Raw genomic sequence first — 15,861 nt, forward strand, 5'->3', positions numbered from 1 at the left:
GGAAGGATGGATGGATGGATGGATGGATGGATGGATGGATGGATGGTTAGAAACATGGGTGACAACTGGATGGAGAGAATTAAATCCTTTTGTCGCTCTGACATTCTGGTGTCCCAGCAAAAAAACCTACAAGTCCACCAGCCTCTCAGGGGCCAGTGAGCCTATAAGCTGCAGAAGCTCTCTGAAATATGGGCACCAAACTCTTAGAGATGAGACCCCAGAGGCAGTCAGCATCCCCTTGCTCTAGGCTCATTAGCAGTATTTACACTAGTAATTCACAGTCCCTGGGGAGCAGAAGGAGCCCAGTCAGCATGAGACAGCACGGGCAAGTCCTGATGGCACCCTTGGGGCTTCCCTGCTGGCAGAGAGGAGCCCCAGAGAGCAGCCCGAAACCCCTGTGATCTGCTGGCCCCAGGCAGGCAGGAGCTGGCAAGATTTTTGCTTCACTGGGGAAGACCCACCTTTATGACAGCCAGTGAGGGTCGCCCGGAGGGGTCCTCCTGGAGGCTGGAGGAATCCTCCGAGGGGCACCAGCACAGGGAATGGGCACACCCGGAACCAGCTCTGCACCTGTTGGCACAGCTGTCCCACCAGTGCTGGATGCGAGGTAGCGAAGAAATGGAGTCTGGCCAGAAGTTCTGTATACAGGACACTTCTCTCTGCAACGGAGGGGAGACACTGGTTATGGGGAGGGGCACTGCTTCCCTGGGTCAAGTCTCTCATCTTATCGTCCTTTCCTGCTCCCCTTTCTGTTGGCTATAAACCACCTGGTGCACTTGTAGGGACAAGTGTGTCTGGAGAACCTTTGCCCATGCTGTTCCCTCTGCCCAGAATGCTTCCTTTCCCTTTTCTTTTCTTTTATTTCTTTCATAAATTAAAAAAAATGTTTTTTGTCTTTTGTCTTTTTTTAGGGCTGCACCTGTGACACATGGAGGTTCCCAGGCTAGGAGTCTAATCGGAGCTGTTGCTGCCAGCCTATGCTAGAGCCACAGCAATGCCAGATCCGAGCCTCATCTGCAACCTACACCACAGCTCATGGCAATGCCAGATCCTTAACCTACTGAGTGAGGCCAGGGATCGAACCCACAACTTCATGGTTCCTAGTCGGATTTGTTTCCGCTGCACTACGATGGGAACTCCTCTTCCTTCCTTCCTTCCTTCCTTCCTTCCTTCCTTCCTTCCTTCCTTCCTTCCTTCCTTTCTTTCCTTCTTTCCTTCTCAATATGGCTGCACCTGCAGCACATGGAAGTTTCCAGGCTAAGAATTGAATTGGAACTGCCCCTGTAGGCCTAGGCCACAGCCACAGCAACATAGAACCTTTAACCCACTGAGCGAGGCCAGGGATCAAACCTGCATCCTGGTGCATCCTCGTTCTTAACCTGCTGAGCCACAGCAGGAACTCTTCCTTCTCCTTTTCTCATGCCAATCATCCCCTCATCTTCATCTTAACTCAGAGATCACTTTGGTAAAAAGCATTCTTCAAAAACCATAATTTGAAAAGATACACGCACCCCAGTGTTCATTGTAGCACTATTTAAAGCGGCCAAGACAAGTGCCTTCTTAGCACACTGGGCATTCTAATTAAATAGGCAAGACATGGAAGCCACCTAAATGTCCATTGAAAGATGAATGGATTAAGCAGAAGTGGTACGTGCACATAATGGAGTACTACTCAGCCATACAAAAGAATGCCATTTGCAAGAACATGGATGGACCTAGAGATTCGAGTCAGACAGAGCAAGACAAGTACCATATGATATCACTTTGAAGTGGAATCTAAAATATGATACAAATGAACTTATCTATGGAACAGAAACAGACTCACAGACATAGAAAACAAACTGATGGTTACCAAAGGGGAAGGGTAGGAGGAGAGGGATGGACTGGGGCCTTGGGAATGGCAAAAGCACACTTTTGTATATGGAATGGATGGTCAACAGGGACCTGCTATATAGCATAGGGAAATCTACTCAGTGTTCTGTGATAACTCATATGGGAATGAATATATGTATATGTATGGCTGAATCACTTTGCTGTACAGCAGAAATTCACACAATATTGTAAGTCAACTATACTTCAATAAAATTAAATTTAAAAAAGGAGTCTTCGGCCCATCCCCCCTAGATCAGGTCCTTATCACAGTTACAATTTGATTTTTCCTTGTGTTCATTTATTTCATGGCTCAGTCTCCCCCTCTACCACCCTAGACCTTGGGTTTCCCAAGAACAGAAATGATATTTCTCCTATTCATTGCTATGTTCTGAGTGCCAGAACAAGTGTCTGCTAGAGAAATCACAGTCATTTCATCAGTACTTCATAGTTACTAAGTGGGTTAATGTCTAGTGGCTGCTGTAACGAAAAAACCCAAGGGGCTTCAAACAACAGAACTTTCCCTTCTCATGGTTCTGGAGGCCAGAAGTCCAAAATCCAGGTGTCAGCAGGGCTGTGTTCTCTCCAGGGGCTATAGGGGAGGATTGTTCCTGGCCTCTTCCAGCTTCTTGGGGCTCTAGGCATACTTGGCTTATAGCCGCATCACCCCAATCTCTTTGTTTTAATATTTTAATATAATGTTAAAAGGCTATACTCCATTTACATTTATTACAAAATATTTGCCATATTCCCCGTGTTGTAAAATACACCCTTGTAGCCTATCTTACACTCAATAGTGTGTACCTCTCACCCTCCCACCCCAGGCTGCCCCTCCCCCCTCCCTCTCCCCGCTGGTAACCACTAGTTTGTTCTATTTCTGAGTCTGCTTCTTTTTTGTTGTATTCACTAGTTTGTTGTATTTTTTAGAAGGCACATATAAGTAATACCATAAAGTATTTGTCTTTCTCTATCTGACTTATTTCATGTAGTGTAATGCCCTCCAAGTCCATCCATGTTGCTGAGAATGCAAAAATTTCATTCTTTTCTTATTTCCATTGTCTATGTATACCACATCTTCTTTATCCATTCATTTGTTGATGGATACTTAGGTTGCTTCAATATCCTGGCAATTGTAAATCAGGCTGCTATGAACACTGGGGTGCATTATTGTTTGTTTTTTGGTCTCTTTTAGGGCCACATCTGCAGCGTATGGAAGTTCCCAGGCTAGGGGTCAAATGGGAGCTGCAGCTGCTGGCCTACACCACAGTCACAGCAACGCCAGATCTGAGCTGCATCTGCAAACTATACCACAGCTCACAGTAACGCCAAATTCTTAACCCACTGAGCAAAACCAGGGATTGAACCCGCATCCTCCCAAATAGTAGGTAGGTTCTTAACCCACTGAGCCACAACGGGAATTCCGAATATATCTTTTTGAATTAGCGGTTTTGTTTTTTTACAGGCATTTAGCCAGGAATGGAATTGCTGAATCGTATAGTAGTTCTCTTTCTGTTTTTTTAAGAGAAACCTCCATACAGTTTTCCACAGTGGCTGCACCAATCTACATTCCCACCCATATTATACTAGCAAGTCACCCCAACCTCTTCCTCCATCTTCACCTGTCCTTCTCATCTGTGTGTCTCTGTGGTTTCCCCTTTTTCTGTTTCAAATCTTCCTCTGCTTCTGCTTCTACTTCTTTTTTTTTTTTTCAGTTATTCTCAGATCTTTATTTAAAAGTCCCATCTTCCATTCCACCAACTCTTTTGCTTGGGTGCTGCCTTTGTGGGAGCCTTTGCAGCAGCCATTGCTGTCTTTTTAGATGCTTGCTTAGCTTTTTTTGCTGCTTTGGCAGCCCTGATAGCTTTTCTCTTTGAGCCTTCCTAACTTCAAGTTCCTCTTGGCCATTATGTCAGCAAGAGATGCATCAGTTACAGCCCCCTGGAATTTGACTGCATGACGGGTTCTTTTCTTTTGAATCTCCACCAACTGTCCCTTTTTGGGCTTCCTTCTGTAGAGAACAGTCCAGTTGATCTGCTGAGGATTCCTCTTGGAAAGGAACGCCAACTCACATTTTGCTTTAAGAAATTGGGGAACCTTCCCGTTGGTCCTGGCATAGCGCTTCCCGTGTCCTGGGTAGATCTTGTGCCTGCTGAAAACTGCACAGCTCGACCGTCATGGCTGCTAATGCCGGGGAGAAGGAAAGAGGGCAAAGAGCTCCCTCTGCTTCTTTCTAATAAGGATAAGCGTGATTGCACTGGGTGCCCACTTAGATGATCCAGGATAAATTCTCCATCCCAAGAACCTTCATTTAATCACATTTTGGGGCCATATTAAGGAATAGGAGCAGGTTCCAGGGATTAAAAAATATATATGGGGGGACAGATTTTTCTGCCTCCCACACAGAGGTATCCTCATTATTACCCCAAGTGTGTAAAGGGGGAAATAGGGACATGGAGAGGCTAAGCAACTTACACAAGGTCACACAGTCAGTAAGAGGTAGAAATCCGACCCCCAAAATTCAATTGCAATGCCAAGCGAAGACCAGGGACTCTGAAGGCAAATAGTTCATTTTTGTCCCTGTTGTTGGGGCATCTTAAGTGTGGGGCCTGGGACACTGGTGGCAATGCCCTGTGCCTTGGTTTGCTGGTGGGTGGAATGGGGCAGGGCTGGGGCCAGGGGTGGGCCCCTCTCAGGACAGGTACAAAATTTAAGGTGGCACCAACAAACTTGACCATCAAGAAAAATACATATATTTTTTCAATGGCCATCCCCCGAGGCATATTATGGAAGTTCTCCAGCCAGGGATTGAACTTCAGCTGCAACTGCGACCTACACCGATCCTTTAACCTACTGTGCAGGGGTCAGGGATCGAATCCACACCTCCACAGCGACCTGAGCCACTGTAGTGGGATTCTGTTTTGTTTTGTTTCTTTTTTGGCTGTCCTGCAGCATGTGGAGTTCTCAGGCCAGGGATCAGATCTGAGCCTTACTTGCAACCTAAGCCACAGCTGCAGCAATGCAGGAACCTTAACCCACTGTGCTGGGCCGGGGATTGAACCCATGTTCCAGCGCTTCCAAAACACCGTCTATCCTATTAGGCCACAGCGGGAACTCCTGCAGTGGGATTCTGAACCCCACTGTGCCACAGCAAAAACACCAAGAAAAATACTATTTTAATGCAATATTAAAAAAAAATCAAACACATGCCCCCTCAAACTATGATGAACAAAAATATTAGTTTTTAAAATAAAAATGTGGTCAGAAATGGCACTACACCAAGTCATCCTGAGGCCTGAGGCAATAGGAGAAATCCAACAGGTTTTTTTTTTTTTTTCCCACTGTACAGCAAGGGGGTCAGGTTATCCTTACATGCATACATTACAATTACATTTTTCCCCCAGACTTTCTTCTGTTGCAACATGAGTATCTAGACAAAGTTCTCAATGCTATTCAGCAGGATCTCCTTGTACATCTGTTCTAAGTTGTGTCTGATAAGCCCAAGCTCCCAATCCTTCCCACTCCCTCCCCCTCCCATCAGGCAGCCACAAGTCTCTTCTCCAAGTCCATGATTTTCTTTTCTAAGGAGATGTTCATTTGTGCTGGATATTAGATTCCAGTTCTAAGTGATATCATATGGTATTTGTCTTTGTCTTTCTGGCTCATTTCACTCAGTGTGAGATTCTCTAGTTCCATCCATGTTGCTGCAAGTGGCATTATGTCATTTTTTTTATGGCTGAGTAGTATTCCCTTGTGTATATATACCACATCTTCCGAATCCAATCCTCTGTCGATGGACATTTGGGTTGTTTCCATGTCCTGGCTATTGTGAATAGTGCTGCAATGAACATGCGGGTGCACGTGTCTCTTTTAAGAATACTATGAACAACTATATGGCAACAAGTTTGACAATCTGGAAGAAATGGACAATTTTCTAGAATCTTACAGCCTGCCAAAACTGAATCAAGTAGAAACAGACCAACTGAACAGACCCATCACTAGAAATGAAATTGAAGAGGTCATAAAATCACTCCCTACAAATAAAAGTCCAGGACCAGATGGCTTCACAGGTGAATTCTATCAAACATATAAAGAGGAATTGGTGCCCATCCTCCTTAAACTCTTTCAAAAGGTTGAAGAAGAAGGAATACTCCCAAAGACATTCTATGATGCCACCATCACCCTCATTCCAAAACCAGACAGAGATACCACCAAAAAAGAAAACTATCGCCCAATATCATTGATGAATATAGATGCAAAAATTCTCAACAAAATCTTAGCCAACCGAATCCAACAACATACCAAAAAAATTAGACACCATGACCAGGTTGGGTTCATCCCAGGTTCACAAGGATGGTTCAACATACGCAAATCAATCAGCATCATACACCACATTAACAAAAGAAAAGTCAAAAATCATATGATCATCTCAATAGACGCAGAAAAAGCATTTGACAAAGTCCAACATCCATTCATGATCAAGACCCTCGCCAAAGTGGGTATAGAGGGAACATTCCTGAATAGAATCAAAGCCATTTATGAGAAACCCACAGCAAATATAATCCTCAATGGGGAAAAACTGAAAGCCTTCTCACTCAAATCTGGAACAAGACAGGGATGCCCACTCTCACCACTGCTCTTCAACATAGTTTTGGAAGTCCTAGCCACAGCAATTAGGCAAACAAAAGGCATCCATATAGGAAGAGAAGAGATAAAACTGTCACTGTATGCAGATGACATGATACTATGCATAGAAAACCCTAAGGACTCAACCCCAAAACTCCTCGAACTGATTAATAAATTCAGCAAAGTAGCAGGATAGAAGATTAACATTCAGAAGTCAGCTGCATTTCTGTATACCAGCAATGAAATATTAGAAAAGGAATACAAAAATACGATACCTTTTAAAATTGCACCTCACAAAATCAAATACCTCGGAATACACCTGACCAAGGAGGTAAAGGACCTATATGCTGAGAACTATAAAACTTTAATCAAAGAAATCAAAGAAGATGTAAAGAAATGGAAAGATATTCCATGTTCCTGGATTGGGAAAATCAATATTGTAAAAATGGCCATACTACCCAAAGCAATCTACAGATTCAATGCAATCCCTATCAAATGACCCATGACATTTTTCACAGAACTAGAACAAACAATCCAAACATTTATATGGAACAACAAAAGACCCAGAATCGCCAAAGCAATCCTGAGAAACAAAAACCAAGCAGGAGGCATCACTCTCCTAGACTTCAAGGAACACTACAAAGCCACAGTCATCAAAACAGTGTGGTACTGGTATCAAAACAGACAGACAGACCAATGGAACAGAATAGAGAATCCAGAAATAAACCCTGACACCTATGGTCAATTAATCTTTGACAAGGGAGCCAACAGGCTTTTAAAAGCAGGCAGAAAGTGCTGGAATGTGGTGCAAAAGCATGGTTGCTCAGCTGCGCCATCTGGTGGTGACATTCATTCCTACACCTCCTCCTTGCGGGGCGCTGTCAGGTAAAGAATATACTGTGACTTGGGCTTGTAAACCTTCCCTTAAACTGGGCTTGGGTGTCTAAGCCTCTTTTCCTGGGAAATCACTCCCTCTGAGGTTTGAAACTCCTGGTGCACTTCAGCTCTATCCCACATTTTACAGATGAGGGAAGCAGAGGCTCAGGGCAGAAATGGCTCCTCCAAGGCGGTTCCTGCCAACAACATTGGTGCTGTCACATGCCAGTAATTGGGACCTCGGATGGCACCAGGGGAACAGGCTCTGCATGAATGGATTCACAAATCTTACCCAGCAGCCCTCGGTGGGAGGGTTGACAAACAACCCCATTTAGCAAATGGGAAACCTGAAGACTGCAAGGTGGGACATGAAGGGGTAGGGGTGGGGATGGTAAGGGACTTACAAGGTCACCTTGCTCATAAGTGGCAAAGCTTCATTTTGAATCAACATAGCAGGACTCAAAATCCATGCTTTTTTTTTTTTTTTTTCTTTTTAGGGCAGCACCTACAGTATATGGAAGTTCCTGGGCTGGGGGTTGAATTAGTGCTGGAGCTAAGGCCTAGGCCTCAACCAATACAATACCAGATTCTTAACCCATTTAGTGAGGCCAGGGATCGAACCCGCATCCTCACAGGAACAACATCTGGTCCTTAACTGGCTGAGCCGTAATGAGAATTCCTCAAAATCCATGCTCTTGGACTGGTCTATATGATAGGGGGTGGACATTTGGCAGGAAGCAGAGCAGATAGATGATGTGAAAGAAAGTCAGCAAAAACAAAACAAAACAAAACAAAACAAAAAAACTGAGAAATTCCCATCATGGCTGAGTGGTTAAGGAACCTGACTAGCATCCATGAGGATGCAGGTTCAATCCATGGCCTCAATCAGTGGATTAAGGAACTGGCATTGCCATGAGCTGTGGTGTAGGTTGCAGATGTGGCTTGGATCCCACATTGCTTTGGCTGTGGTGTCGGCAGGCGGCTACAGCTCCGATTTGAGCCCTAGCCTGGGATCCTCCATATGCCTCGGGTGCAGCCCTAAGAAGACAAAATAAAAAAAAAATAATAATAACTGAGAGTTAAGATAAATGGAAACAGCATGCAGTGATGGAATATGCAGGGGGTGGGGTGGGGTGGGTGGGTATCCAGCCTCAGTATGGCCAGAAGGGATGTAGGAACTAAGCACCTTTGTAAAACCCTTTCTAGGGAGTTCCCTAGTGGCTTAGCTGTTAAGGATCCAGCATTGTCATTGCTATGGCTCAGGTCACTGCCATAGTGGTGTTGTGGATTTGATCCCCCGCCCAAGAATTTCTGCATGCCACAGGTGTGGCCAAATAAATAAACCCCTTATAAAAGCCCTCAAATCAAAAATAGCTGGGAAATGTATGATAAAAAAAAATCCTGGCCACTTCACATTCATTAGGATGGCTATTTTTTTTTTTTAATCAGAAAATAACAAGTGTTGGCCAGGGTACAGAGAAATAGAACGTTTGTGCATGGTTGGTGGGAATGTATGCAGCCACTATGGAAAATGGTCAGGCAGTTCCTCAAAAATCAAACAAGGAATAACCAGATGATTCAGCAACTCCACATCTGGATATATATCCAGAAGAACTGAAAGCAGTGTCTTGAAAAGATATTTGCACACCCACGTTCAGAGCAGCATTATTCACCATTGCCAAAAGGAAGGGACAACACAAGGGTCTACTGATGGGTGAATGGGTGAGCAGAATGTGGTTCATCCACACGGTAGAATATTATCAGCCTTTTAAAAAAAGGAGGAAATTCAGAGTTCCCATAAGGGCGCAGTAGAAAAAAATCCAACTAGGAACCATGAGGATGCGTGTTCGATCCCTGGCTTCGCTCAGTGGGTTAAGGATCCGGCGTTGCCATGAGCTGTGGTGCAGGCCAGCAGCTGCAGCTCCGATTCGACCCCTAGCCTGGGAACCTCCATATGCCATGGGTACAGCCCTTAAAAAAAAAAAAAAAAAGACAAAAAAAAAGAAATTCTGACACATGCTACAACACAGATGAACTTTGAGGACCTTATGTTAAGTGAAATATGCCAGACACAAAAAGGACAAATACTGCATGATTTCATTTGCGTGAGGTCCTCCGAGTGGTCAAATTCATAGACACAGGAAGTAGAAGGTTGGGTGCTACAGACTGGGGGTGGGGGCCGGGGAGTTAGTGTTTAATAAATAGAGCTTCCATTTGAGAAGATGAACAAGTTCTGGAGATGGATGCTGGGGATGGTTGTGCAACAATGTGAATGGACTTAATACTACTGAACTGTGCACTTAAAATGGTTGATTTTCTGGTACATATATTTTACCACAAACTTTTTTTTTTTTTGGTTTTGATATGATTTTTTTCCTTCCTTCCTTTCTTTCTTTCTGTCTGTCTGTCTTTCTTTCTTTTGCTTCTTAGGGCCGCACCCATGGCACATAGAGGTTCCCAGGCTAGGGGCTGAATCCGAGCTACAGCTGCTGGCCGACACCACAGCCACAGCAACATGGGATCCGAGCTGTGTCTGCAACCTACACCATAGCTTACAGCAACCCCAGATTCTTAACCCACTGAGCGAAGCCAGGATCAAACCCGAAATCTCATGGTTTCTAGCCAGATTTGTTTCTGCTGCACCACAACAGGAACTCTTGATTTTCATTTTTTTTAAAGGAATGCAAGCATTCCATTTCCTCATTTATAATCTCTATTCCAAGACAGTATTTTAATAAGTATCTTTTCTGTTATTAGATCCAAATTCATAAGGATAATTGAAATATGGTCTTATCAGCAAGAGTTAAAAATCCACTTTTTCAGAAAGAGGAGGTAAATCCTTATTAACCTTATTAAGATTTTCAGAATCTTATACTATACTGACATTATTTGGGGTTAGTTGTTTTTTCCTAAACTTAAGGTTACAAAATTCTGTTGCAAATACATCACAAAGAAATTCTAGACCACTTAATGCAGGAGTTCCCATCGTGCCTCAGTGGTTAACAAATCCGACTAGGAACCACGAGGTTGCGGGTTCGATCCCTGGCCTTGCTCAGTGGGTTAAGGATCCAGTGTTGCCATGAGCTGTGGTGTAGGTTGCAGATGAGGCTCGGATCCCGAGTTTGCTGTGGCTCTGGTGTAGGCCAGCAGCCACAGCTCTGATTGGAACCCTAGCCTGGAAACCTCCATGTGCCATGGGTGTAGCCCTAAAAAGACAAAAGGGGAAAAAAAAAGAATTGTAAAATTGGGTTGTGATGATGGTTGTACAGCTATAAATATAATAAAATTCATTGAGCTTTAAAAAAAATGGGCAAAAGATCTAAATAGACATTTCTCCAAAGAAAACATACAGATGGCCAGGAAACACATGAAAAGATGCTCAAAAAACACATTAACATTGCTAATTATTACAGAAATTCCAACCAAAACTACAATGAGGTACCACCTTACACCAGCCAGAAAATGGCCATTATCCAAAAGACTACAAACAATAAGTGCTCAGAGGGTGCGGTGGGGGGGGGGGTCCTCCCTACACTGTTGGTGGGAATGTAAATTGGTGCAACCAATATGGAAAACAGTATTGACTTTCCTCAAAAAAGCCAAAAATAGAACTACCATATGATCCAGCAATCCCATTCCTGGGCCTCTATCTGGAGAAAATCATAATTTGAAAAGATGCATGCATCCTAATGTTCATTACAGCACTATTTACAATAGCCAAGACACGGAAGCAACCTAAGTGTCTACCAACAGAGGAGTGGATAAAGAAGATGTGATACATATATGCAATGGAATATTACTCAGCTGCAAAAAGAATGAAATAATGCTATTTGTAGCAACATGGATAAACCTAGAAATTATCATACTAAGTGAAGTTAGACAGTGAAAGACAAATATCATATGATCTCCCTTATATGCTGAATCTAAAAAAAAGATACAAATGATCTTATTTGCAGAACAGAAACAGACTCACAGACTTTGAATAACTTAATAGTTACCAAACGGGACAGGTTGGGCAGGGAGGGATGGACTGGGGGTTTGGAACTGGCATATGCACACTGGGGTATATGGAATGATTGGCCAACAGGAATTTGGCGTACAGCACAGAGAACTCTGCCCAATGATCTATGTGGGAAAAAAATCTGAAAGAGAATGGATGTATATATACATATAACTGAATCACTTTGTTGCACAGCAGAAATTATCACGACCTCGTAAATCAATTATGTTTAAATAAAGCTTTAAAAAAATGAAAAAAAAAAAGAATCCAATTGCAATGGCTCAGGTCCCTACAAATGTGCAGGTTTGATCCCTGGCCTAGTGCAGTGGGTTAAAAGATCCAGCATTGCCGCAGCTATGACACAGATTCAATCTCTGGCCCAGGAACTTCCATATGCCACAAGTGCAGCCAATTAAAAAAAAAAAAATGTAGGAACGTGTTTTCTGTTGTTACATTAAGTGTCAACATAATTTCCCTGATTTTGCCTGAAATATTTCCTAGGTAGCCCTTTCTAGAATAAGGTGCCAGGCCAATGTGAGGGGACAGGCACGGGCTTGGTAGTTTTCACTCCTAAGCTCTCCCAGGTTCAATTCAGAATTCCAGAAGCTAGAGCTGGGAGAAAACCCACAGGTGTAGACTGGAAAGGGGTGGGAATTAATACAAATCCAGCTGGCAGCTCAGTGAGAAGAGTGGACTTCTAGCAGTCAGTGCATGGTGGACCACCTTCCCACCCCCCAACCCAACTCACCCATGCCTTGGAGCTCCACAGCTGGGCGGCACAGCTGGAGGGCTTCCCAGACCAGGCTGACCTCAGAACAGTCCACGTGAGGGGCACACAGGTCAAAGTCATCCAACACGCCCTCGATGCCCCCTGAGATGCCCCGGCAGGAAATCCAGTTCATACTACCTGTGGGGAGAAGATGGAGATTAGCTATTGGGAGCATGCATCTCCTTCCAGTTCATTCTGGAGGTCAGGGGGTTCTCACCTCCCCACTTCTCCTGGGGACTCTCACACTGCTGACATTTGGGGCCGGGTCATACTCTGCGGTGGAGCCATTGTGCAGGGTGTTGAGCAGTGTCCCTGGTCTCCACCCATCAGATGCCAGTAACACTGCCTCAGTCATTATCATCAAAACCATGAACATTGCCAAGTGTCCCTTGGGAAGCAGAATCACATCCAGTTGAAAATCATAGGAATGAATAGATGGATGAATGGATGGATGGAGAGATGGATGGATGGATGGAGAGATAGATGGATGGAGAGATAGATAGATAGACAGACAGACAGACAGACAGAGAGTATCTCTCCCTTTTGAAGGTGGAGTTTCTCACCCTCTGCACTATCAACTAGCCCTACACACCAGCAGCACCCCCTCCCCCTCTTGTGACAACCAAAATACCTACAGACATCACCTAGTGTCCTGGGCGTGGGGGTGGGGAAGGTGGTGCAGATCCACCCCTGTTGAGAACCAGCGCCTTAAGAGGAGGCAAGGATTTTGAGGATTTTGACCTTCCCCTTTGTCAGGCTCCAGAAGGGGGGAGCACAGCAGAAGTTCGGGGACCCGCTCAACCCCCTCCAAGAGGGGCATGGCCCTTACCCAGCACCTCCTGCTTCAGCTCCTCAATGCGGCCCGAGTGGAGCAGGTGATAGGGTAATTCCTTCAGCTTCCGCAGGTTCGCAACTGCATCTGAGAACCACAGGGGCTGAGGGGCCACCTGCAGAGGAGGAGGGGGCTGGGAGCCAGGCCAACCCAAGCTCACACATTCATGCCACAAACATGAGCCAGGCTGGGCATCTGGTGATGCTGGGGTGGGGGGACACAATTCCAGACAGAGATGCCCACACACAAGCTGGCCTGGGACCGGAGGCATTTGGGGCTCAGGAAATCCGAGGGGGCGTAGAAGCCAGGCCTCACAGGATAAGTAGGAGTCTGTCTGTTGAAATATGTCAGAAACAATGGCATTTCAGAGCCAGGGGACAGCATGTGCAAAGACCCAGAGGTGGGAGAGAGCGGGATGAGAGTTTGGGAAAGGCTGAATTATAAGACACAGTGGAGGAATTCCTATTGTGCCTCAGCAAGTTAAGAACCTGACTAGTATCCATAGAGATGTGGGTTCAATCCCTGGTCTTGCTCAGTAGGTTAAGTATGTGGCATTGCTGTGGCTGTGGTGAGGGCTGACAGCTGCACTCCTAGCCTGGGAACTTCCATATGCCATGGGTGCAGCCCTAAAAGGAAAAAGGAAAAATAAAAAAAGGGTATTTCCTTGTTGTTATGGAAGATGTTGCTATGGTTATGGAAGATGCTAACATCAGGCGGAACTAAGGGAAGTGTCTGAGGGAACTCTCCATACACTCATGGCAACTCATCTGTAAATCTAAAATGATTTTGAAACTAAAAGGGTTTTTTTTTTTAATTTGTTTTTTGTTTGTTTGTTTTGCTTTTTAGGGCCACACTCAAAGCATATGGAGGTTCCCAGGCTAGGGGTCGAATCAGAGCTGTGGCTGCTGGCCTTCACCACAGCTACAGCAATGCCGGATCCTTAACCCACTGAGTGAGGCCAGGGATTGAACCCACAACCTCATCGTTCCTAGTCAGATTCGTTAACCACTGAGCCATGACGGGAACTCCTGTTTATTTGTTTTTAATGGCTACACCCACAGCATATGGAAGCTCCTGGGCCAGGGATTGGGTCCAAACTGCAGTTGTGACCTACACTGCAGCTGTGGCAATGCCAGATCTTTTAACCCATTGTGACGGTGATTGAACCTGAGCCTCTCAGGTGACCTGAGCTGCTGCAGTTGATTCTTAACCCACTGCACTATAGCAGGAACTCCCTGAAATGAAAAGCTTTTTCCTTTTTAAGTGTGACTTCTGCCTTAGAGTGAAGGGAGCATAGAGTAAAGAACAAGTAATCAAAAAGGGAGGAAATCACAGAAGGCTTCCTGAAGGAAGAGGCATTTGAGCTGAGCCTTGAGGGGTTTGAGAGGAAAACAAAACAAAAAAAAATAAAACCCAACCCCCCACCAAAATCAACAAACTCAAGGGTGTGACTTGCAAGCTAAGGATGCCAAGTCTTAGAGCTCCAGGGCACAAAAGAAAGACTGGAAGGAAATGTGTGAAGAGTAACCCCCTGGCCTCAGGAAGGGGAGTGTGGGAGCAGATCTCCCCAAGACTAGGGGAATTGTGGGTAGTTTTGATTTTACTGTTTGATCCTCTCTGTGTTCCCTAACAATCACACATTCCTCTCCTAAGTGGAAAACAAAAAAAGTGTTATTTTTCAAAGGAGCAATGCTATGGGGGAACTCACAACTGGGGATGGGGTTGTGCTGGAAATTCACAAAGGAAAAAGTTAAATCCCTACACCCAACACACACACAAAGCGGGGAGGAAGCTAGTGTGTCTCAGGAAGAACCAGAGTGTAGCAAATTAAAACTCTGGGCGGCCGGACTTTAGGATATGCTTCTGAATCACGTGGTTTTGTTTTCTTCCCTGGAAAGTTGTGGGGGCATATATATTCCTCATCTGCTGCTCCCCACCCCCCAAGTAATGTTCAGGGGCTGAGGGGACGTGGCACTCTCTGTGGGAAGAGAAGGGAAGGCAATCCGGAGGATGGAAATGAGCGAAGGAAGGAGGCATGGGGTCCTAGCCAGGCAGTCTCTGCCTTGCGAGCACTGCATGGAGGCTGTGAGTGGCGGGCAGGGTCTCTCTCTGGACAGCTCACCTTGCGGTCCAGGTTCAGAGGTTTTCCCACGAGTGGCAGGGTGATGAGCTTCTTGGTGCCCTGGCTCCAGGCCCCTGAGAAGAAGTCAGCCAAGACTCCGTGACTCTTGGCTTTCTCGGGCCCAGACAGGTAGCGCTCTTGGACCACCTCGGCCAGCTGTCTGCAGAGAGGGGACATGGGCTGATGGGCCTGGGCAGTGCGCCAGCTCCGAGGTGGCCACTGGCCTTCCAGGAGGCAGTTCCCCAAGGCAGGTCCAACCTAAACCGCCTTCCAGATGCTGGCTGGTTCAGCTGACTATCTATACTACTCGTCGCCTCCTAGTTATCTCTAAATCGGCCCATCTTACTTTTATTTCCCTAAATAAATATTTAAAAGGAACAATTAGTAAACAACAAGGACCTACTATAGAGCACAGAGAACTATACTCAAAATATCTTGCAATAACCTACAATAGAAAAGAAACAGATAAAGAATAGATATACATATTCCTGTATAGATAACACAAGCTCTTTGCTGTACACTTGAAACCAACACAACATTATAAATCAACTATACTTCAATTTTTTTTTTTTGTCTTTTTGCTATTTCTTTGGGCCGCTTCCGCGGCATATGGAGGTTCCCAGGCTAGGGTTCGAATCGGAGCTATAGCCACCAGCCTACGCCAGAGCCACAGCAACGCAGGATCCGAGCCGCGTCTGCAACCTACACCACAGCTCACGGCAACGCCGGATCGTTAACCCACTGAGCAAGGGCAGGGACCGAACCCACAA

The 15,861-nt window shown here is 45.2% G+C and overlaps 1 protein-coding gene across 1 annotated transcript in view; it reads right to left on the reverse strand.

The window, feature by feature from the left end:
• The window catches only part of NWD1 (NACHT and WD repeat domain containing 1), a 97,000-nt gene that overhangs the window by 45,889 nt on the left and 35,250 nt on the right, over nt 1-15,861 (reverse strand). Inside the window, 4 exon segments of the mRNA XM_047774372.1 lie at nt 462-659; nt 12,117-12,275; nt 12,967-13,084; nt 15,092-15,251. Of these exon segments, the coding sequence (XP_047630328.1) occupies nt 462-659; nt 12,117-12,275; nt 12,967-13,084; nt 15,092-15,251 (635 nt within the window).

The sequence above is a fragment of the Phacochoerus africanus genome, chromosome 4 (genome assembly GCF_016906955.1).
Source record: "Phacochoerus africanus isolate WHEZ1 chromosome 4, ROS_Pafr_v1, whole genome shotgun sequence".
Taxonomy (NCBI): Eukaryota; Metazoa; Chordata; class Mammalia; order Artiodactyla; family Suidae; genus Phacochoerus; species Phacochoerus africanus.